The sequence below is a fragment of the Vipera ursinii genome (assembly GCF_947247035.1).
Source record: "Vipera ursinii genome assembly, chromosome: 8".
NCBI classification, from domain to species: domain Eukaryota; kingdom Metazoa; phylum Chordata; class Lepidosauria; order Squamata; family Viperidae; genus Vipera; species Vipera ursinii.
Genome location: NC_139519.1, coordinates 19,786,422 through 19,811,452, shown reverse-complemented (window position 1 = coordinate 19,811,452; position 25,031 = coordinate 19,786,422). Strand labels below are relative to the sequence as shown.

Genomic DNA, 25,031 nt, shown 5'->3' with positions numbered 1-25,031 from the left:
AACTCCATGCCAGTTTCCATGAAAACGTGAATTCAAATCTACTTGCTCTAATTGGAAAAGTGTTCCGCCTGGAATTTATGTCCAAAAATGCTCTGGCTGCTATGTTTCAGAGAATAAATTAATCTGTTAAGGACAGTACGTGAGAAGAAAGAGAGAAACGTTTTCGTGCAAAGTTCTCTAACTGCATTTGTAAAATGTATTGGCTTTGCTTAACGTCAGTTAAAAGATTTTAGGATGGAAATAATCGGGGGTGGTAGACGTGGTCAACTAGCGAAAAATAAATAAAAAGAGCAGCTGAACTATGCATTGTCGTTCCGTTTAGCAATGGAAAGAGTGTTTGGTGTGTTCAGGGGTTTGTTGGAACTCTGCCCTTCCACTTGACTATCATCTTAGGACATGACTTGGGATGATCAATATATGATCCTCAAACTAAGTGTGTATGGAACCCATGCATAAATCATATAATGGATGAAAGAGCTTTTTAAGTATCAGCATTTGTTACATGAAAGCAATGAAATTTGGGAAACCTGGCCTTTTATGTAGCATTCACATAAGAATTGCTGTATTAACTTCAACCCATTACTGAGTTCCCTCCTACATCTGACCTTGAATTAGCACAAAACCAAGTAGCTGTCCCCACTGCTTTTATTATCTTTGTTTTGAGTTGCCCCCCCCCCAAATGTTGACTTGTTCAACAACCCATGACCCAAAAAACCCATTATTTGGCTAAGTACATGAAGCCCATTGCTGATTAAACCCATATTTGATTAGCTTCCTCTTAGCTGATATCATGTTCCTTCAGTCCATTCAAACTGACTATGAAGGCTATTTAATTCATTACTTCGTGGTTCACTGGTTATACACACACGATGCATATTTAATTTTTTTTAAAAATTACAACTAAAACAAGAGATGGAAACATTCCGGTAGATTATGATACATAAATGCATATGTTTAGAATTCACACATCTGCCCATTTGGCAGAAGTAAGCTAACAAAAGGGACAATTCCTGCCACACGTTTTCAAGTTTCAAATGACACACAGTCTAAAAGAGAGACCTCCGTTCCAGAGATGGACAATCATCTTGGTATCTGGAGGCACTCCTGTGTGTGAGAACCTCTACAAACCGGCGCATTCTATGTTCTTGACAATGCATATTTGAAACTCAAAATAGCTGTATGTCGTTGAAGATTCCCAGTCATCCAGGTAAAGTTGTCTGAAAGTTGAGTTCTTTGGATGAGCAGCAAAAACATCTCAAACCATCAAAGAGTTCCCATGACTCGACTTTCGGTCCAAATTATAAGACAGGTGGGGGCTCTTTGGTTGCTGTCTGTGGCTTTTTTTTTTTGCAGTTGTGGTTTCTTCCCCCCCCCTCCTGTTCCCCTGATTCTGAAACCCAAGGATGCTCTTCTAGTTATCTATGGAGATCCTCAGTCATCCAGGTCACGGTTGTCCTAAAGGTGCTTTTCCAAAAGGCAACTGGACTTTGTTTTTCTTTGGACGATGCTCTTCTAGGTATCTGCAGCTGGAATATCAGCATCCGATGCACCCTTGCTAAGAAATTCACAGGGATTTAGGACAGGACATTTTTCTTTTCTCAAGCTCTTCTGGGAAGGTGGTTGCCACAGACAGAAGCCACGGAGGCCTCCCTGCCAAAGAGCTGTTGACTCCAGGGACTGCTAAGGTTTTCCATCCTTAACCTGCACAATGACTTTAAGTTCTGTGACGGATGTAAGTGTGTCCTGTGCCTGCCGTTGGTGGCTTCTTAGCCGTCCCACCTGTTGAATGCCATCAAGAACGTGCCATTTTGTTTTGTTTCCTCCCCCCCAAGAAACAGGATCTGCACTTGATCTGGCACACTAAGGTATGAGCAGAACACCTTCTGCTCCTGCGGCCCTTAAATTTAAAGAGCATGGTCCCTGACTCCAGCCAGCGACGGTATCAAGCTACTCGGAAAAATATAGCCATTTTTTTTATTAAAAAAAATGTTCTTCCAGGGCCTGTGAAAACTCTGCCTTCTAGACGGAGACATAGTGTTAGAGCTAGGCTGTTCTGCCAAAAGGGATCTCCTTTCTTTATTCCCAGCATCTTCGACTAACCCTAGGGTAAAATGAGCCTCCACAGCCACGACTCATTGCTTCCTTAATTGTTTTTTTTTCCTTTTTTTAGAAACAATTTGCAGAGTACATAATCATCACTAAGGCTTGGTTGTAAACTCTTGGTGGTCTGCCACATCTTTTCTCTGACCGCCATTAGACTTTAACAGGTGTCTCAGTCACTGCCAGCAATTCAGCAAGGAAAGCTTCCCCCAGCCACAAAAGTGCAAATGATGCAGAAAGAGCTGTCTGAGTTTTGTTGTTTTCTTACAGACCAACTAGGTAATACTATCAGTGCACCCAGCTTCCTTTGTGCCAAGGCAGGACTAGAACTCACAGTCTCCTGGTGAATGGCCCAAAGTCACCCGGCTGTTTTTGTGCCTGAGGAGGGACTAGAACTCACTGTCTCCTGGTGATTGGCCCAAAGTCCTCCCACTGCTTTTGTGCTTGAGGGACTAGAACTCACAGTCTCCTGGTGAATGGCCCAAAGTCTGTTTTTGTGCCTGAGGGACTAGAACTCACAGTCTCCTGGTGATTGGCCCAAAGTCATCCCGCTGCTTTTGTCCTTAAGGAGGAACTACAACTCACAGACCCCCAGTTTCTAGCCTGTTGCCTTAACCATTGCACAAAACAATGTTGGAAGAAAACGACATGGGCTATGCAACCTAGTTTTCCCCCTGTGATACTGATTCAGGAATGAGAAAAATAGCTTTTCTGCAGTCAGTGTCGACAGGCTACCACCTCATCCCACATAACAGGCAGAAAAATAAACTATGCACACCCTGGTCAATGTTTTTTTTTTCCCCTCCTGCTGAAAGATAGAGATCAGGGATGTCCAACTTTGCCCATTTTACAATTTGTGGACTTCAACTCTCAGAATTCCTCAGCTAGCATGGCTGGCTGAGGAATTCTGGGAGTTGAAGTCCACAAGTCATAAAAGGGCCATGGTTGGGGACCTCCAATATAGATCCTTCCAAAAGTATTCTGCCTTTTTTGGAGATGCTCAGAAGCTGTGCTTATTCTCTTAAAATTGCTGTCCAGGTGCTACAATCCAACAGGAAACTTCAGAATTTCGATAGTCTTGTTGCCGAGGATTCTCTTTGATCTGTGAGCTGCCTGAGATTGGGCAATCCTTCAAAGCAGAAGACCTTCCTCTGGAAAATAGGACGTATGGCCACCCAGAGCAAGATTCTTCTTAGCTTCCTCTTCTATGGTCTGTGTAATGTTAAACAGCTGCTTTCATGTGGCTTTGTAGTGCCTACTGGCAGAGCGAATATCAATTATGAAGCGTTCTGGTATGGAAAACACGCTTCAAAAATGAGTGTTGTTATTCTGAAGCTCAACCGTTGAAAGAAAACTTAGGAGAAATTTCCAGGCCCAAAGAGAGAGACAGGCCAGTGTAACCTTAACGGGTTTGCCCTAACACTTGCTTTCAACAGGGAAAATTTCAGATATTCTACCAAAGTTGATTGTATTTATAAACTAGGATAACCACTTTTGAGAACCAGTTTGGTCTTGTGATCAAGGTGCTGGACTAGGTACAGGGCACTTGAAATCGGCCTTAGGCACAAAAGTCAGGGGTGACTTTGAGCCAGTCAGTCCCTCTCAGCCCTAGGGAGAAGGCAATGCAAACTAGTTCCAAAAATGATGCTTAGAAAACCAAATAGTATAGTTTCTGGGAATTATTCTAACTCAAAGACAGAACAATTTTCCTTTCCTTCCCTTCCCTTCCCTTCCAAACTTTCTTTCTATCTATCTATCTTTCTTTCTTTCTCTTTCTTTCTTTCTTTCTTTCTTTCTTTCTTTCTTTCTTTCATCATCTATCAATCCATCATCTATCTATCATCATTTATCATCCATCCATTATTTATCATCTATCATCTATCAACCATCTATTATCTATCATCTATTATCTAGCTAGCTAGTTAGCTATCAATCATCTATCATTTATCACTTATCTAGTCCCTACCCATCATTCATCATCTATCCATTATCTATCTATTATCTAGTTAGCTAGCTAGCTAGCTATCAAGCACCTACCATTTCATTTATGATCTATCATTTATCATCTATCTATCAATCCATCATCTATTATCTATCTAATTTATATGAAGAACATGAAGAACAGTTGGCTTGCTTCTTCAATGTTCAAAAAAAACACAACCCAGCCACTATGTAGATGTTGAAGATGCAAAGTTGTACATCTCTGTAACCAGTGTGACTGATTAGCTCTAATTACATATATACCTGAGATAAAGCTTTTCCAGCTCTATTTATTGTCTATTCTCTGGAGATACTACCAATTGCCTCTCTCGCTTTGTGCATGCAAAATGCGTGCCATATCACTGTGCAAAAAGCCACATGTGTACTTATGCAGAATATTTCAGGGGTTTGTCATCAAGCAAGCACTACGTTTGCAGTGCAGAAGTGCCAAGTGGATTATTCCCACTTGTTTATCGTGTGGTCCAGGCACATGCCAAGGATATGAGTGTAGTTAGGAAATTGTGCAGAATCTCAATATTTAGGTGGAACTGAGTCAGTAGAATTTTTTTTCATTGCTGTTATTGCCACTGACATCTAACAAGGACGCTATTTTTAATTTGATTACAAGTCTGGGTCAAAGAAGATAATGCACGCAATGGGGGAAGAGGAGGGCACGTTCCGAGAAAGCTGATATGGCTTTTCATTGTTGCCTTTTTTAAAAGAGCTGTCAGTTGATGGGATGTGATCTAAATGAGTATAAGGGTAATTGAAGAAAGTTGGAAAGATATCTGGGCTCAGCGCTGAATCAAATTCTTTGAACAAAAGGTCACAGATTTTAAACCTGGGTCTCTAATTAAAACCAGCAGTGACTGCAAAGACTTCCACCGAGGATTTTCATGCTATTGCTGGTCAAATGGGGTTCTTTATCAAGTATCATGGTTTACTCCAGAGCAAACCAGGTTTTCTCAATGTGAAGTTGATTTTTTTTTTGCTGGCAAAAGAGCAGGAGAAAGGAATACAAGAACATGTCAGATGGGACACCAAACAAAGGTGGCTACTCAACTGGCTTCAAACAGAAACTTCTTTCTAGCTCCCCTTTCCATCTCCCTCCATTTTATTTGTAGCATAAGGAAGAGGTGAGAAGTTGTTAGGGCATTTACAGTCAGACAAGGAGATCAGGAGGTGGGGAGAAAAAAAGATTAACTTCCTTTTAAGTGGAAAAAAAAATAGCTTTGTGACTTGGCTCCCTTCTGCTAGACTGGATAGAAGGATGGTCCAAGGAGATAAAATAGCCACTTGGTTGACTGTGGAGACACCTACCCTTTCTCTGAAGAAGTGTTTCGGTTCTTTATCTCAGGATTTCTTCACAGAGTAGCTAAACCACAATCTGGCCAGCCCCATTTCAGCAAACTGTGTGGCATGAAACTGGGGTTGGTTTATAGCTCAGTGTATTGTGCAAACCTAGAAAACGGTCTTAATATGGATAAGTCATGGAAATGCAGCATTTAATAGAATAAGAGAATAACAGAATAATAGAGTTGGAAAGGGACCTTGGAGATCTTTGAGTCCAACACCCTGCTCGAACAGAAGACCAGATGAATCATTGACCAGTCTCTTTTTTGAAAGCCTCCAGTGATGGAGCACTTCTGAAGGAGAGTTGTTCCATTGGTTTGTTGCTCTCACTATTAGGAAATTTCTCCTTAGTTCTAGGTTGCTTCTCTCCTTGGTTAGTTTCCATCCCTTGTTTCGTATCTTGCCTTCTGGTGCCTTGGAAAATAGTTTGACCCCCTCGGCTTTGTAAAAAGGTAAATGTAAAGGTTCCCCCACACGTGCGTGCTAGTCGTTTCCGACTCTAGGGGCCGGTGCTCATCTCCGTTTCAAAGCCGAAGAGCCAGCGCTTGTCCGAGGACATCTCTATGGTCATGTGGCCGGCATGACTAGACGCCAAAGGCGCACGGAACGCTGTTACCTTCCCACCGGAGTGGTCCCTATTTTTCTACTTGCATTTTTACGTGCTTTCGAACTGCTAGGTTGGCAGAAGCTGGGACGAGTAACAGGCGCTCACTCTGCTACGCGGCACTCTGCACTCTGCACTCTGCTTTGTAGGAGCCCCTCAAATATTGGAACACGGCTATCATGTCTCCCCTAGTCCTTCTTTTAATTAGACTAGACATTTGGGAAGCTAATTTGCTGTTTTTGGCAATCAAACTAAGCAAATTAAATGTATGTTTGGGTTGTGACTGCACAGACTGTACGTTTCCCTCTCCGCCTCTCACCTGCTTAATTTTTCTTCCCCTGAAATTCTTTTAATTCATAATAAAATTAACAGAAATCTAATGTGACAGAAAGCGTCGACCTCTAGAATCAGGTTTGTTTTCCAGAAAGCTTCCATGTGATTTCACAGGCATTCACAGAAAATGATGGGAAGGTAGTAATCCACCTGCCTTTTTTTCATTTTGTTTTTAAGCAACTCAACTGGGTAATGGAAAAAGCATTCGGGGCAAGCAAAAACATGACTTGGGAAGTAGCTTTATGAGTTTGTCCTTTAATAATTGAGCTTTTTTCTTCTTTTTCTATTTTTGCTTTTATGACTGATCATGTTCATTGTTTTAATGAGAACCACAATTATTCTCCAAATTGGTACCCAAAGAGTCTTTATTTGGGTACAGATGCTAAATTTAGCTGTTTGTGTGAATCGCCATCTGGTTTGGATCTATATTTTTCTTTCCCCAAATACATCAGGGATTCGTGTTCTCTCTCTCTCTCCCTCCCTCTCTCTCTCTCCTTCTCTCTCTCCCTCCCTCACTCCCTCCCTCTCTCTCTTTCTCTCTCCTTCCCTCTCTCTCTCTCCTTCTCTCTCTCCCTCCCTCGCTCCTTCCCTCTCTCTCTCCCTCCCTCTCTCTCTCCTTCCTTCTCTCCTTCTCTTTCTCTCTCTAACAATTCATGTGGTTTAGGAACTTGCTGCCATCAACCAAGAATTATTAGAATGCAATGTTGCCTTCTAATAACATTGCAAGCAGGCCTTGTACAAGCCTAGACTTGACTCAGTGAGAACATCTTTGAATTCTCTAGAAGCCTATGGCTCAACCTCCAAGTCCATTGTGCATGCCCATGGCTGTTGAGTACAGAAAAAGACAACAACTTACAGACAATCCTCAATTTATGACTACAATTTATGCTGCTAAACAAGGCAGCTGTTAAGGGAGGTTTTTTTCCCCCATTTTATGACTTTTTTGCCACAGCTGTTACGCAAATCACGGCAGTTGTCAAATAAGTCATGAGATCGTTAAGCAAATTGGCCTTCCCCACATTGTCCCTGTTTGCTAGAAGCCAGCTGGGATGATCACAAATAGCGATCACATGACCCCCAGTCAGAAATGCATGCTAGTTGCTAAGTGCCTGGATTTTGATCACATGACTCCGGGGATGCTGCAATGGTTGTAAGTGTGAAAAACCATCCTAAGTCGCTTTTTTCAAGGCCGTTGTAACTTCAAATGGTCATTTAATGAATGGCTGCAAGTCAAGGACGACCTGTATCTTTCTGGCCAGTCAGGTGGCATTCATGATGGCACCAGTCTGGTGGGACCACCAGAGCACAGTGGTGGTGCAGTGGTTAGAAGGCAGAATTGCAGGCTAACTCACAGCTCACTGCAGGAGTTCGATTCTGATTCCATCCTTCCGAGGTTGATAAAATGAGGACCCAGATTGTTGGGGAGCAAGATGCTGACTCTGTAAACCACTTAGAGAGGGGCTGTAAAGCAGAATGAAGTGGTATAGAAGTCTAAGTGCTAGCGGTCCTTCTTTCCTTCTTCATGCTGCGCAGTGGTTAGAATGCAGTACTGCAGGCTAACTCACTTCTCACTGCCAGCAGTTCAATTCTCGCCAGCTCAAAGTTGACTCAGCCTTCCATCCTTCCGAGGTCAGTAAAATGAAGACCCAGATTGTTGGGGGCAAATATGCTGGCTCTATAAACTGCTTAGAGAGGGCTGTAAGGCACTGTGAAGCAGTATATAAGTCTACGTGCTATAGCTATTGTTATCCAAGAATCAATCGGTTGCTACTAACCAGTATAAAGTTCCTACTTTTGCTGCTTTTCTTCAGTTTGGGTATTGTCAATCAGGGAAGTGCATTGTCTTTCTCAGTATTCAGACTACAACATTGTCTGCTTATGACCTAACAGAATATTTCCATCCTTTATGGGGATTCAGGACAGGAATGCATTGGTGATAGATAGATAGATAGATAGATAGATAGATAGATAGATAGATAGATAGATAGATAGATAGATAGATACACACACACACGTGTGTGTGTGTGTGCGCGCATGTATAATTACAATCCATTTTCAGCAAATAAAGGAATACTAGTTAATCTAAAAGAAGAAAAGCAATTAAATTGCTTAGTTCATCTACCAGATGGGCAAAGGGTAAAGGGTGAACCATTAGCAGAGGAAATATTTTTTCTAATTGACCTTAAACCTCACTCGTGCAGCTTGATTTTAAAAAACGATGACGTATCCAAGGCACCAAAGAATCGCAAAGCAAACGGTGCCAGGGAATAAAGTGGCTACTTGCTCTTTCTCCATATTTTTATCTGTTGTGTAACCGATTGCATTTTTCTCTCATGAGTTAGTGCCAAACCAAGCTGGAATTCTGACTCACTGATAAGATGTTAACATCAGCCTTATGCATAGCTGAAGTGTCTGACCTATGAAGTCATCTCCCTTCCATCGTCTTGACCCAAACAGAAGGTTCAGTGATGTAAACCCTTGAGAGCTCACACAAATATCCTGGACAAAAATGTGTTCCATTCACAAGTACATCATGTCATGTGACTCCCACACACTGTGCCTGATTCAGTGCTTTTTATAGAGCTCTCCATAAGAAGCTTTGTTGCGATTCTCACAAATAAGCTGTCCGAAGTCCGTTGCTGATTTGATTTGGTAGATCGGTTCTCTGGAGGCCTACAAAACCCAGGATTTGCACATTCTAACCAAGGATTATTAGGTGCTCTGCAGTACAAGTATAAAACCTGTAGTGGCTGGAATTAGCATGAGTTAATCCAATTTACTGATAAGAAGGGCCACTTTCTGTAACAGCCTGTGTGTGCATGATTAAGATTGTCAAGTTGCTCGACTATCAGCAAGAATGAGGCAAAACTGAACTCAAACTCTCTGGAAACAAGATTATATTTCCTAATCAAAAGCGTTGTTAAAACAAAACAAAATATGAACAGGTCAACACAGGTATTATAACCCATCAGTGTGAGATTTGCTTCACTCGTGGCGCACTTGAATCCAATTTCCTAAGATTATTTATTTGGATTGTTTGTTAATGATTGTTCTCTTGATCACTTCTGCTTGGACTTGGTGCTGTATAATAGGTTTCCAAGCTGCAATACAAGCAGCTTTATTTGTGGGATGTTAGGGCCATGGCAGGGATTGTGTGTGTGCTGCCAACATAGCCTGGGAAATGAAGCTGGGGAGTTTTTTCTCAGGGTAGTGAAACTGATTTAAGGATTATAGCATTAATTAAATGAGATTTCATCATGCTTGCCTTATGAAATTAATTAGAGAATAGGCAAATGGCCAAGACGTTAACCAGAGATATACATTTCTCCTCTGTTTTGTTTTGCAGTCTTGGTGGTTATGAAAGGATAGATTGGTTCTCAATCCAAAGAACCACTTAAACTTTTTGGTGTTGGCAGCAAATTGTGCTGAAAACAAGTACTGAGGCCACCAGAATTAGCAAGAAAAACGCACAGCTTTTATTGCTTCCTGCTTTTCCCACAATTAGGAGTTGTTTGTCACGAGATCAAGTTCTCCACCGAGCAGATACTCTACTGCAGTGATTCTCAACCTTGGCCCCTTGAAGATATGTGACTTCAACTCCCAGAATTCCCCAGCTGGCTGTGGAATTCTGGGAGTTGAAGTCCACATATCTTCAAATGGCCAAGGCTGAGAAAATCTGCTCTACTCTGTGGCTTGTCACATGACCTCTAAGCACTGCAATGTGTCACGCACAGTGCAAAAGAAATTCCAGTGTAAACGTTTTTGAAGGAAATAATAATGTCACAGTTCTATTTCTTGGAAATACCACTTGGTTTATTCTGTGTCTTTGGTGTGTTTTTCAGAATCACGTCCTCACCTTAATGTCTGTAGCTGCTCAAATCTACAAACACCCTAGCCTGAAGAATTCAATCAACCTGGTGGTGGTGAAGGTCTTGGTGGTGGACAATGAAAAGGATGGACCAGAAGTATCTGACAATGGTGGTCTGCTGCTGAGGAACTTCTGTAATTGGCAACAGTTCTTCAACCCTCCAAGTGACCGTCATCCAGAACACTATGACACTGCAATCCTGCTGACAAGACAGGTATTTAGATGCAGGTTGGCTGAGAGACATCTTGAAGTTGATCTGGTAGAAGAGTGGAGAACCCTTCCTTTAAAACTCAACATTCATATCATTTCCATCTTACCTTTCTCAATCACAGGATTTCTGTGGACATCAAACATGTAGAACCCTTGGAGTGGCTGAGACTGGCACCATGTGTGATCCGAACAAAAGCTGTTCTGTGATAGAAGACGAGGGTCTGCAAGCAGCTTACACCTTGGCCCATGAACTAGGTAGCTGCCATGCCTATCTTGATGCGTGGTCCATCACTGTATCAGAATCAACATCTGCCTTGTAGAAAAGCTACCCTTACATATTGTAGGTTGCATTCTCAAGTTTGGCCCATAAAGGAAGGATGATAGGTGGGGTTGTTGATACTACTCTGAGCTAGGTGGTTTTCTTGCAGACATTTCATTACTCAACTGGGTAACATCAATGCATTGAAAGAAGCTCAGAGAGCACCAAGGACTCTCCAGTTCAGCCCTTAGCTACAAATGTTCTCTTCTGAAAGATGATAGATTAAATAGCTTTCTATGATGACATGTGGAGAACCTGGAGGCACCACAATGACATAATATTCCCAAATAGCGTAAAACTGTGTCTATGCATATTTTTTTTAAAAAAAAATCAAACATGGTTGCAAAGTTATAGTTATCTATATTCCAAGGAGAATATTCTGTATGTGTTGTAGCTCCAACATCACGATTTACAATTTTCTGGGAAAACAGTTTGGTGCCCGAAAGATATGAGTACATGTTTCAGGTGTCCATTCTTGCTTGGAAGTTCTAGTTTTGACAAGTATATTATTATATTTCAATCCTAAATCAGAAAAAGATATCGAGACCCTAGAAATTGTGCAGAGAAGAGCAAACAAAGATAATAAGGGTCTTGAAGCTAAACTGTATGATGAACGACTAGGGGAACTGCATATGTCCAGTCTAATGAAGAGAAGGGCTAAGGGGAGTGGTGGGATTCAAATATGTGAACAACTGGTTCTCTGTGTGGATGCCACTTCCGGAAGTCCATTCTGGGCCTGGGCAACAAAAAAATAGCTACCAGTTCAGCAGAACTGGTGCAAACTGGCTGAATCCCACCACTCCATCGATCCATCCATCCATCGATCCATCGATCCATCCATCGATCCATCCATCAATCCATCCATCGATCCATCTGGGCCTGGGCAACAAAAACTTAGTTACCGGTTCTGCCGAAGTGGTGCGAACCGGCTGAATCCCACCACTGGCTAAGGGTGATATGAGAGCAGTCTTCTAGTACTTGGAGGGCCATCACAGAGAAGAGGGAGTCAACTTATTATCCAGAACACTTGTGGGCAGGACAAGAAATAATGGATGGGAGAGCATTAAAGAGAGATCCCAGCAAGAACTAAGGAGAAATTTCCTAACAGTGAGAAAATTATTCAGTGGAATGGTGTGCCTCCGGGCGCTCCTTCTCTTTCAAGAAGATATTGGACAGGCATTTGTTTGGAATGGTATAGGGCAGACATGTCAAACACAAGGCCCGGGGGCCGGATCTGGCCCGTGAAGTGGTTACATGCGGCCCGCGAAGCCATCCTGGAAACAGTGAGGGAACAGCCCCCACTGCCTTGGCCCTGGCCCAGAGACCCCCCTTCTACCAGAGACCCCCAGATCTGTCCCACTCCTGCCCAAGCCCCCATAGGCACCCTTGATGCGAACGATGTAGAGCTGGCCACGCCCACCCAGTAGGCCATGCCCACTCTAGCCACGCCCACCAAGTAGGCCACGCCCACCCTGGCCATACCCACCTGGCCCCCTGAGGGCAACCGCAATGCTGATACGGCCCTCAATGAAATTGAGTTTGACACCCCTGGTATAGGGTCTCCTGCTGGAGCAAGGAGTTGGACTAGAAGGACCTCCAAGGCCCTTTCCCACCCAGTTGTTCTATGCTCTAACCACCCATTTCTCTTTTTTTACAGGACATGTGCTCAGCATGCCTCATGATGACTCCAAGAGCTGTGAAAGGCTCTTTGGGGCATTAGGAAAACATCACATGATGGCTCCATTGTTTATTCATTTAAACAAGACTCTGCCTTGGTCCCCCTGCAGTGCCATGTATATCACAGAATTCCTGGATGGAGGACACGGTACGTATCCTCATTTGTGTAATCATGCTGAGCGATGGCCTGCTTGTCCATGTTCGGGCGATCAGTTTCAATCCTTGCAAACAGGATCGGGTTCATGTTTCAAAGCGCCCTTTTTGGAACCAAATCCTATGCATGCCAAGCTGGACTGTGTTGTTGTTGTTGTTGTTGTTGTTGTTGTTGTTGTAAGTCAGTTTTGTATGAGCAAAGGAGCACAGCGCTTTAAGCCGCCAATAAATTAAATATTGTTTTTTTGGAGAAACGGAGCTTTGGTCAAAAATTTAGTCATCTGTTACCTTCATTTTAAAGAACGTTTCACAGATTTCGCTGTATCTAATGCAAATTGATGCCAACTGTCTCTTAATTTAATAGTATTTTCTCTGTTGCAAAGTTTCCCAAAAGTCCGTTTTTAAAACATTCTAAGCTTCGATACAATTTACTTCTCAAAACACGGGTACCGAGGTACAGAACTTTTACAAACTTAATTCATAAACTCTTAAAAAATGGAAGGGGGGGTTGGATGAAGATATATTACAATAGTTTACATCAGTTTGAAGCTCCTTGAGATAAATGGATGGATGGATGGATGGATGGATGGATGGATGGATGGATGGATGGATGGATCGATGGATGGATCGATGGATGGATCGATGGATGGATCGATGGTGGGATTCAGCCAGTTTGCACCAGTTCTGCTGAACTGATAGCTATTTTTTGTTGCCCAGGCCCGGAAGCGGCATCCACACAGAGAACCAGCTGTTCACATATTTGAATCCAACCACTGGATGGATGGATGGATGGATGGATGGATGGATGGATGGAAGGATGGATGGATTTATTCATTGGTTTATTTGTTTGTCTGTTTTATATAGCTAGAGTAGAAGGATCAAGACAATAGCCACGACCAATTTCTGCTTTATGGACTTCTTTAAGGTCCTCATGGAAATTTGGCTGTAGGGTTAATACATGCTTTGAGACAGTCTTTCTGCTCTTTCTCTTTCCCCAGGTAACTGTCTGCTTGATGAACCAGTCCAACCGATGGCCCTCCCGACTGATCTCCCAGGCCAAATATCACTGTACAACTTAGACCAGCAGTGTCAGCAAATATTTGGCAAAGAGTTTCGACACTGCCCAAATGCCACACAGGAAGTCATCTGCTCCCAGCTTTGGTGCAAGTTGGAAAGTGGAGAGCAGCTCTGCCACACCAAAAATGGCAGCTTGCCCTGGGCTGATGGGACACCCTGTGGGCCAGGGAAAATGTGTTTGGATAGCCACTGCGTGGCACAGGATGCGGTGATGCCCAAGGTAATCTTACAGTGAGACCACCTGTCTCTGATAAGGTAGAAATAGCACACGAAGAACAGTGATAGTGTTTATTTGGTTGGGACTGAATAAAGCATCTATAATGGACTAAAATCAGATGTGAAGAACCGGCCAAGAGAAGATACCCAAAACTTTCAAAGCTCTGTGCAATAAATGACAGAATATAAAGAGGAGAGGACAGAGGAAAACTATAGCTATTACTCTCTGGCTGATTGGTTAGAATTAGAATGGTCTTTCAGTTGCTACAAAGATCTTTTGCTTTGTTTATTTCCTTTGTTTATATCTGACTTTTATTATTTTTATAATAACTCAAGGAGTACCTAAGACTTCCTCCTCCTCCTCCTATTTTCCCCACAACAGCAACCATGTGAGGTGGGTTGGACTGTCCCAAAGTCACCCAGTTGGCTTTCATGCCTAAGGTGAGACTAGAACTCACAGTCTCCTGGTGATTGGCCCAAAATAATCTGATCAGTTTTCATGCCTGGTGAGAACTGAAGTCACCGCCTCCTGGTGATTGGCCCAAAGTCACCTAGCCAGCTTTCGTGCCGAAGGCAAGACTAGAACTCACCATCTTTTGGTTTCTAGCCTGACCTCAAACTGGCTCTTCATCCAAAGCAGAGAACAGCATCTCTCGGGGACCTTTTGTCCGCATCAGGTGTGTTCTTCTCTCTCTTTTTCTAAGACAACTGCTACAATAGTTGGAGCAAAGCAGAGCATTTTAGTGTTCCTTCAACAGAGGGTAGATGGAATCAGGCTTTAATAGCTACCTGGGAGAGAAGACTAGTCTCTCAGTGACTTCGCAAATAAGCCATAATCCAACAATTTGTGTCTTGCAGCTTGCTGTGGATGGAAACTGGGGTCCCTGGAGCTCGTGGGGGCCGTGTTCCAGGACATGTGGTGGAGGGGTGCATTTCTCTTATAGGGACTGCGACAATCCAGTGCCTAAAAATGGGGGGAAATACTGTGAGGGACAAAGAGTCCAATATGAGTCCTGCAACATTGAGGAGTGCTCCCCAACCGGTAATTTCCTCTTTTATAGCAACGTTTGCTATCAAGTGTTAGACATTTGTACTGAAATGGCTTGTGCAGAAATGAATCAATAACCCAGTAACTGGATATCTGCTAGAGTTGTCTGAATTTTTGCCCCCTTAGTTTGGCACTCAAGGTGAAGATTCCTCCATTAAGGCTGTGTTAACCCAGCAGGTTTTACTGCCATTTAGAAGCATCCCACAGTCATGTGACTGTGTTTTACAATGGCTTTGTGGAAAACAAGAATTTACTACCTATAAATTGCATCCATAGCAAACCATTGATTTGCTTAATGACTGTGATGTTTGCTTAACAACCATGGTGATTCAATGCAAAGAAAGGTTGTAAAATTGGTTTGGTCACAGGACTGACCCACTTCATGACTGCTGTAAGTTACGACCATGAGGGGATGCTACATTACAGTCAAAACATGAGGACTAGTGGCCATATGCCATAGCTGCACTCAGCATAGCCCATGTGGGACTTGAGTTAAGGCACGCTGCATATCTACCCAGTAGAATTATTTGCTTTGGAGATGAAATGTCAAATAGATGTATTCTCAGGTAAATGCAAATTACATTTGGTGGAAGTGAAGTTAGAGTTAGACCCGACAGGAGTTGTAGACTGTTAATCAGGTCCCTGCATTACTTTCAGATTAGAGAATACAGATCAAAAGTTTTGCAAATCACTGGCCTGAAAGTGAAATGTTGAAAAGAAGTTTTCATGCTCTCCATGTATCTACCTTCGTGTGGATTCCTTTCCTTCCCATTGTAGACAAGAGCTTTCGAGAGCACCAGTGTGAGAAATATGACAGATACAACTTCACCGACTTGAATGGAAATTTGCTAGAATGGGTCCCCATGTATGCGGGAGTGTCTCCTCGTGATCGTTGCAAGCTGATCTGCCGGGCTAAAAGAGGGAATGAATTCAAAGTCTTTGAGACCAAAGTAAGAATTCTGTTTATGCATCCACCATTTTTACAGATTTCCAAACCTCTTACATGCTAAAAGTTTTCCAAATTTTCCTGTTGTTAGTGTGGGCATGAATACAACTATGTTCTCCTGACTAGGAAGAAAAACAGTGTTTCCTATAAAATTGGGGGCGTGGGGGGAAATCTATATATCGCTTGAGGCACAGATGAATAACTCCCATCAGAATTATTACATCAGTCTTGGTTGGCCAAACACATCCGTGCCTCCTCTTGTGTAGCTACTTACAAAGTTTATCTAGAGAGGATAATCCCTATTTTGCGAGACAAATACTGTGTTTTCAGTATTAATATTATTAATTGTTATAAGGACAAGAGTAAGGGACGCGGTGGCTCAGTGGGTTAGGACACTGAGCTTGTTGATCAGAAGGTCGGCAGTTTGGCGGGTCGAATCCCGAGTGCTGCGTAACAGAGTGAGCGCCTGTTACTCGTCCCAGCTTATGCCAATCTAGCAGTTCGAAAGCACGTAAAAATGCAAGTAGAAAAATAGGGAGCACTCCGGTGGGAAGGTAACAGCGTTCCTAGATGCCTTTGGCGTCTAGTCATGCCGGCCACATGACCACAGAGACGTCCTCGGACAAGCACTGGCTCTTTGGCTTTGAAACGGAGATGAGCACCGGCCCCTAGAGTCGGAAACGACTAGCACGCATGTGCGGTGGAACCTTTACCTTTACCTGTAAGGACAAGAAGTAACGGGGGGGGAGCTCATTAAAGAGAGATCCAGCCTAGAAGTAAGGATAAACTTTCTGATAATGAGAACAATTCATCAATGGAATAGCTTGCCTCCTTAAGTTTTCAAAAATAGACCGGACAACCGTTTGACCGGGATGGTATAAGGTCTTCTGCTTGAGCAAAGGGTTGGACTAGAAGACCTCCAAGGTCCCTTCCAGCCCTACAATTCTATGTTCTATGTCTGCCACATTTGCACACATTTACCAAATGTACAGAAGGATCTGAACGTATCCACACATGCCTAAACCCACATGTTTGAGAATTTTGTAGCACAAGATGTACAAAGCTATATACTGTATATAGAGATAGGTCATGCATGCCGTGCCTATAATGCAATATTGTTGATGCAATATTAAAACACACTTTCCAAAAGCATGCAGATGAGGAGCAGTAACAACAAAAGCAATGAATATGTCTGAAATGTAAATGAAAATACCTGTCCATTTACTATTAGTAAAACAAGAATTGACCGCAACAAAAAATCAATAGCTCTGCACATTTGCCTTGTGATATCTGTATGAAACGTATTTAAAGGGATGTCTTTCCAGCCATTCGACATACACTGAAGAGTGATAGTGGGTAGGTCAACTTCATTTTATTCTTCCTTTCTTTCCCTATCAGGTGATTGACGGGACAACATGTGCCCCTGATACACTCTCTGTCTGTGTGCATGGACAGTGCATCAAGGCCGGTTGTGATCATATTATTGGGTCTTCCAAGAAACTAGACAGATGTGGAGTTTGTGATGGGGACTGCTCAACCTGCAGGAAAATATCCGGCTCACTCAACAAATCCAAGTAAGAGATGTTTTGCAAAGCTTGGTGAAGAATACACAGTGCTCAGTTAGAGCTGAGTACAGAGTTCTGTTTAAGGGACGGGGTGGCTCAGTGGGTTAGGATGCTGAGCTTGTCGATCAGAAGGTCGGCCGTTTGGCGGATCGAATCCCGAGTGCTGCATAGCAGAGGGAGCGCCTGTTACTTGTCCCAGCTTCTGCCAACCTAGCAGTTCGAAAGCACGTCAAAATGCAAGTAGAAAAATAGGGAGCACTCCGGTGGGAAGGTAACAGCATTCCATGCGACTTTGGCGTCTAGTCATGCCGGCCACATGACCACGGAGACGTCCTCGCACAAGCGCTGGCTCTTCGGCTTTGAAACGGAGATGAGCACCGGCCCCTAGAGTCGGAAACGACTAGCACACATGTGTGGGGGAACCTTTACCTTTACCTTACAGAGTTCTGATGAACACACACACACACACACACAAATTCAGAAAAATAATCTTTCAGTGACCGTTGCGATTAAAATCCAGAAATCCTTTCTAGAGCAGAATGTGACCTTTTCCAAATGGTTTTGCATTTTCAATGCCAATGTGAAAAAGGTGGGAAAAAATAAATAACTAGGATTAATCATCCACAATGGCCTAGAGGTGCAGATGCTTCCCTCACCCTCGGAGGTTGAGAGTTCAATCCTAGGCAGTGACAGATGTTTCTCTATCAGGACGCTGCAAATTATCTGCTATGAGCTCCACGTAGGGGTCAGGAAGGGTGTCTGGCCAGCAAATGCTCAGCTTCATTCAGTTGCCCCAACTCGTCCCCAATAAAAGGGATTACAGCATCGTAAAAAGAAGAAAAGTTAAAAAAAACCAGAGTATTCGTATTTAATTAACTGTATTTTACATGTAATTGACGTCCATTTTGCATTTTGTTTTGGTCCCACCATTTGTATGTCCTGAATATTTCTGAAACTAGTAGCCCCTTTCAAAGGCAAAGAGTCACCCTCAATGCAAAAACAAGCACCTGAATAATGTAGCAGGATATGATGGAAAGGAATGGTTTCATTTTACCCCATTGGGACCCCTGGTATTTAATGGTGTAGTGCAGGCATAGGGCATTTTTGTTAACATTCCTGCACATAATAAGAGTCTTTAAGAGATGCCAAGCTCAGTTACAATTTAAAGCATGGGTCCCCAACCCCCGGTCTGTGGACCAGTACTGGTCCGTAGCATGCCAGCAACCAGTCCGCACAAACAAGGAAAGCCCCATCCATAGGATGCAGGCAGCACACAAAACCACGACCCCTCCGGTCCGCGAGAAAACCTCTCTCCACCAGTCCCTGGTGCCCCAAGGTTTGGGGAACCTCTGATTTAAAGCATTTTAGCCTTTGCAATTGCCAAAAGAAAATAGGGGAGCAGGATGCTTCTGGATATGGAGCGATAGAAGTGGTTCTTCAGCAGACCTTTGTTCACGCTGCTGTTTAGCTGACGTTAACAGCCATTTCTCTCATCTCTGTAGGTTTGGGTACAACGACGTTGTCACTATTCCAGCAGGAGCAACCAACATTGACATCAAGCAGCACAGCCGACGAGGAGTGAGGCATGATGGGAATTACTTAGCTCTGCGGACCCTGGATGGCAAATACCTACTGAATGGAAACTTCACTGTCTCAGCTATGGAACAAGACATTTTTGTGAAGGGGACTGTCCTGAGGTACAGTGGCTCCCTGACCACCCTGGAACGCCTCCAGAGTTACCAGCAGCTCCCCGAATCCATCGTGGTTCAGGTGTTGACCGTTTCCAGTGAGATGTTCCTCCCAAAGACCTTTCCCCCGCCCAAGGTGAAATATAGCTTTTTTATCCCCAAGGACCTCCAATTCAGCAAGCAGAAGATCAAGGAGAAAAGCTTGGCCAACATGATCAAGCCCTTGCTGACCTCACAATGGGTTCTGGGAGATTGGTCGGAGTGCTCCAAATCTTGCAGTTCGGGTTGGCAAAGACGAACCGTAGAATGCCTGGATGTGGAAGGGCAGCCTTCATCCACCTGTGACAAGGCCCTCAAGCCTATGGACATCAAACCGTGCAGTGGACTTCCTTGCCCAATCTGGCAGATGGGACCCTGGTCCCCCTGTTCCCAAACATGTGGAGAAGGAGTGCGGACACGAAGCGCCTTGTGCATTGACTACGTCGGCAAACCTGTTGCCTTTGAGAAATGCAATTCGTCACAGCCCCCAGCAGCGACTACAGTCTGTCTGCTCCAGGAGTGCTGAAGTGAATGGAGGGCTGACGTGCAATCCAAGAAGCCTCTGTAACCTAGTCTAACTACTAACCTAACTCAAACTAGGCTTGGCATCTCCAAGCAAGGAAGTAGTTGTAAGGCCAATGGGCACTCATTGACTTGAAGAGGCCCTATTTCCTATTACCTGTTTGAAAGATTAGAAGGCATTGATTACCACCACCACTACCCCACCCCCATTCCTCTCTCTCTCTCTCTTTCTCTTTTGCGCTTTTCCTCCAAATTGACATCTACCTCAGTGGGGGGAAAAATAGAATTTTTGATAAATCATTTGATGTTTTGGAGAAAAAAAAATGTCTGCAGGTCAATACTTGGTAACTAAGGGAAATTCATGTGCTAAGTGGTCCCTGCAGGTGAGGCAAAACTCACCTGCAGTGTCTTTGTGAGTTGGATTTTAGAGACATTATTTAAGATGCTGTTATTCTTGCGATGCAAAGGTAATCCACATGAACACAGTTGTGTGCATCCTTCAGTTAGCAAAACAGCTGCGGTCTTTGGGGAGGGCGGACACACAAGATTCTGTCTTTGATATTGGCAACTGGTAAGTCAGTCCTTGGCTCAGTTGATGCAAATGAAGATCGGGGTTCATACTTTGGACAAATCAGTTCCAGGGAGTTTATTGGGATGATATGCAGGCTTATGCAATGTTTATTCAAATACAGTATAGTCCTTGACAGACGACCACAATTGAGCCCAAAATTTCTGTCGCTATGCGAGACATTTGTTCAATAAGTTTTGTTCCATTTTACAACCTTCCTTGCCACAGTTGTTAAATGAATCACTGCAGTTGTTAATTGTGAATCCGGCCTCCCCATTGACTCTGCTTGTCAGAAAGTCAGAAACGGTGATCACATGACCCAGGGATACTGCAATCATCATAAATATAAGTCAGTTATATCAAGTGTCTGAATTTTGATTGCGCGATCAAGGGGGATACTGCAACGGTTGTCAGTGTGAAAAGCAATTCAGTGCCATTGTAACTTTGAACAGTCACTATGCAAACCATTGTAAGTTGAGGAGTATCTCTATTATTCTAAGAGTTTTGAAACTGCAATGGGCCATCAGCTGGCATTCTCTGCGATTCACCATGAAATCTTTATCAATAGTTATCAATCTTTATTATAGGTCCTCCTGTTAGATGAGATGTTATCCTACAGCAGCACACTCATATTACCATTCATCTTAGCACTGGAGATTCAGAATAACAGATGTAATCCGCGCTTCCCTTTGTGCTCATATATCATTCATCATTTTGGAAGCTTAGGGAGCAATACGGATGCCAGCGCTGGAGGAAAGATAACTAAAAATATATGGGTAGAATATGCCTCCAGATCCATTCTAATATTAGGGTTGAGTGCACAATTAATACTTCTCCTTCCCTCCATTTTTTTGGGGGGGAAAGGACACGATCTTAGAATCACTAAAATGCACTAAAGTAGGGTTTTTATTATACTTTCCTAAGATTGTTTGGTAACGTTGTTATGAAGTGTCCCTTGTCACTCGCTGGCAAAAAATCACCTTGGAAGCTGCAATTTGTAGATCAAGACATGAGGTCAGCAAACAAATGCTGTGAATACTGACCAAGGCACATTTATCCAAATTACTAGGGCACAGTGATCCACTGCATAATGCAAACAAAGACACTTCAGTGGTCTCTTGACTCTTCGCTTAGGTTAATCATAGTTTACATTTTCTCAACCAGAGAAACTCTTCATTATTTCTAGTCTTTCATGTGTTTCTTCAGTTTATGCATTTATCCAAAGGGCCATTTCAAAAACAAAACACATATAACCTTTTGATCAGATTCCTTATTATTTGTAAATAGATGTTCCGGTTTTAGTGCGATTCAAATGGATTTGTCAGTATTGACATTTATATCTCCAACCTCCTGGGATTTTTTTCCTTCGGTCTAATTTTTAGACTAAAGTCACTCAAAAGCTCACATACAGTACATGAAATGGGAAATTGGTGCTTAATACATTACCACTATTCTACAATGGGTAGCCAAGTTCTAGCTGCTTTTCGGCACTGTGCTCAAAAGGATGTTAACAAACTTCACACTAACACTGCTGATCTATATACTCTTGAAAGATGATGGTGACCTTATTCTCCTATATTAAGCTTTAGCCTTTTGCCATAGTGAATTCTGAAAATGCTGAAAAATGAATTTTCTTTTTGTCCTTGCAGAGTTCACTATGTCTCTCCATTTGCTGCACCCTCAATTTTAGTTGTCCTTCTGGGATTTTGTTCCCTGCAGGAGCTTCTGTGTGACTTATTTAGGAAACAGTGGATTTTCTCTAGACGAACAAGGACTTCTGCCTTTTAAAAGCGTGGTTCAAAAAATAGCATCAATAACATAGTTCTATCCACTCTTAAATTATGCTGATCTCATAAGGAATAGTTAAAGGGAAGCCAGATAGTTTGATGTTGAAAGGGAGCAAGTTTCAGTTCTGGAAGAAAAACAAGATCCTGTTCAGAGAACGTGTGTTTACAGTGGGCCTTGTTTCATAACTATAAAGTGGTATATGGTCAGCCCTGGCCTTTAATTTGCATTTGTCCCTTACGGACACAACTGAGTTCTACCTGGTGAAACACAAAGGTACAGAGACTTTATCTATTTATTTATAAAATTTATTGGCTGCCTGTCTTACGCCATAGGGTAACTCTGGGTGGCTTACAGTAACATATTCAGTTAAAACATAAAAAGTTAAAATCAGACATTAAAACCAAGGCGCATGGGGAGGGAAGGGATGGAGTGTGTGTGTGTGGCAGGGGGGAGGTGGGTTCTGTTATTACTGAATCAACCACCTCCGTTGTGCTGTTCCACCACTGGAGCCCCAAGCCGACTGGCAGAGCCAGGTCTTTAGGCCCTTACGAAAGGATAGGTGCGTTGAGGGCAACCTCACATTGGCGGGGGGGAGGCAAGATGTTCCAGAGGACAGGAACCACATCAGAGAAGGCCCTCCTCCTTAACCGCGCAAGCTAGAATAATTGGGCTGACCGGAACCCACACCAGGCCTCCTCTGCCAGCAGGACTGGTACAGGCCCATCCCAGTGGGGTGATATGGTCCCTCCAGTAAAGCTCTTCCATTTCTTGCTGCGTGCAAATGGCCAAAATTTTCTTCTCTAAGACCACTGCAGATAGGTAAGATTGTTCATAATTATATATTATTAGAATGTGGGGGCGGGGGTGGAAAACCTGCAGATTCTGATTCTAATAACTATGTGTAGAGGAAGATGGGTTGGAGACCCACTTAAGATTCTGCTGAACTTCTGTCTGCATTTGAACTGCAAACTCAGTCTAGGGAGGGACTGTCTGTCTGCCTTTCATTCAGTCCCCGTACATCTCCACTGAGATCATTATCCTGTCATTGTCTTTTATTTGCTATCTGCTGTAGAGCAGGCAGATCTTCTTCCTGGGCTGAACTCCTTCCTTCCCAACTCGGAATCCTGCCAAAATCACGCGGAACTGCCAAGGCATATTTCTGGTCCAGACTGTCTGGCCTTAAAGCAGACACCCAAATCAAGTGAACTTCTCCCTTTTTAAGCAAGCTGTCTTTGATTTGCACTGAGGTCTGAGGCTCCCTGATAGTGTGAAGTATATTCAAAAAAAATATTTCAGAATACTAAGGTTCTCTGTTTTGGGATACATTTGGAGACAGGGAACAATTTATTCAAGAAAGATCTTTCTTCCTCTGCTTTTCTGAGGTTCCTTCACTTTCCATCCAGCATCTGACTGCACTGTGTTTTTGAAACGTAAGATTAATACCATGCATCTTTCTTTCTTTCTTTCTTTCTTTCTTTCTTTCTTTCTTTCTTTCTTTCTTTCTTTCTTTCTTTCTTTCTTTCTTTCTTTCTTTCTCCCTCCCTCCCTCCCTCCCTCCCTCCCTTCCTTCCTTCCTTCCTTCCTTGAAGATTTTGGAATATATTTGTTCCCATCTCACTGGAAAATTACCATTTGAAGCAGCAGATGTTAGCATTCTCTGCTGAATATATCCACTCTAGGGAAGACGCCCGACTGTCTTTTCAAGCATCGTACTGTGCTTCTGCTGACCTATAATGCCACTTTCCAGTTTTCTGCTTGATCCGTTCAAGATCAAGCAGTAGACACATTGCCTATTAATTGATAGTGGAGGATGGGACTGAAATGGCTTTCATTCAGCTATCTCTAGCAACAGGTTAACCCAGGGTGCTCATCCTCGCCATCAAGTGGATCAGCTGAGGATCTGCTATAATAGGTAGGATGCTCACTCACAATGCCATCTTTGCTCAGGCAGCATCAGCCATTTTGCAGCAAGAAAAAATATATTGGCTTTTGTGAATTGCAAAGTAGCAAGTGGACCATAAAACAAGCAGTTTGAAGTTTGTTATTTCCTCTATTTAAAAATATTGCACAGTTAATATCTCCGGATGGCAGAGTGGATTTCACAAAACCTAGCTTTGATGTGCTAGCTTATTATGTACAAAGTTTCTTTACATGGAGGGGAAAGAAGAGTCAGTTCATCTCAAAGGTGCTTTTCCAAAAGGCAACTGTACTTTCTTCTTGTTTTTTTTCCTTGAAAACTTTTTGCTTCTCATCCAAGAAGCTTCTTCAATTCAGGACAGAGGAAGCTTCTTAGATGAGAAGTAAAATGTTTTCAAGGGGGAAAAAAACCCCAAGAAAGTCCAGTTGCTTTTTGGAAAAGCACCTTTGGGACAACCATGATCTGGACCAGGGGTCTTCAAACTTGGCCCTTTTATGACTTGTGGACTTCAACTCCCAGAATTCCTCAGCCACGCTGGCTGAGGAGTTCTGGGAGTTGAAGTCCACAAGTCATAAAGGGGCCAAGTTTGAAGACCCCTGATCTGGACGATTGAGAATGGTGGATCTCAACTGGTAAGACACTGTGACCTTCCTGTAGAAGACATGGGTGACTGTTGGCAAGCCACAGGTTTTTATCAGCTCTAATAGAAAGAAAAGTCTCTGCCTCTTATCCATATTCATACGCTCATTCATATTTGATCCCACACTGGAGCAGGGGTCTTCAAACTTGGCCCTTTAATGACTTGTGGCACGCTGACTGAGGAATTCTGGGGGTTGAAGTCCACAAGTCATAAAAGGACCAAGTTTGAAGACCCCTGGACTAGGTTATAAATGATATTACAAACTCCTGAGATCCTTCTTCCTACATCTAAAAATCTACCGTGCATCCCTAAAGAATTGTCATATACTACAAAGGACTATCCGTTGTGTTCATTCTCAGGTCACTTGTCATGTGTTGGGATGACCCATCACAAAGCAAGGAGCTTAGAATGTACCCAAC

At 43.0% G+C, this 25,031-nt stretch overlaps 1 protein-coding gene across 1 annotated transcript in view; it reads left to right on the top strand.

Annotated features, from left to right (window-relative positions):
• Nucleotides 1-21,341, top strand: part of ADAMTS8 (ADAM metallopeptidase with thrombospondin type 1 motif 8) — a 23,991-nt gene extending 2,650 nt beyond the window's left edge. The window contains exons 2-9 of the mRNA XM_083368231.1: nt 10,213-10,452; nt 10,571-10,703; nt 12,425-12,592; nt 13,596-13,894; nt 14,749-14,932; nt 15,716-15,888; nt 17,283-17,458; nt 18,952-21,341. Of these exons, the coding sequence (XP_083224357.1) occupies nt 10,213-10,452; nt 10,571-10,703; nt 12,425-12,592; nt 13,596-13,894; nt 14,749-14,932; nt 15,716-15,888; nt 17,283-17,458; nt 18,952-19,702 (2,124 nt within the window). The 3' untranslated portion in view covers nt 19,703-21,341. The remainder of the gene's footprint in view (nt 1-10,212; nt 10,453-10,570; nt 10,704-12,424; nt 12,593-13,595; nt 13,895-14,748; nt 14,933-15,715; nt 15,889-17,282; nt 17,459-18,951) is intronic.
• Nucleotides 21,342-25,031: the final 3,690 nt, after the last annotated feature.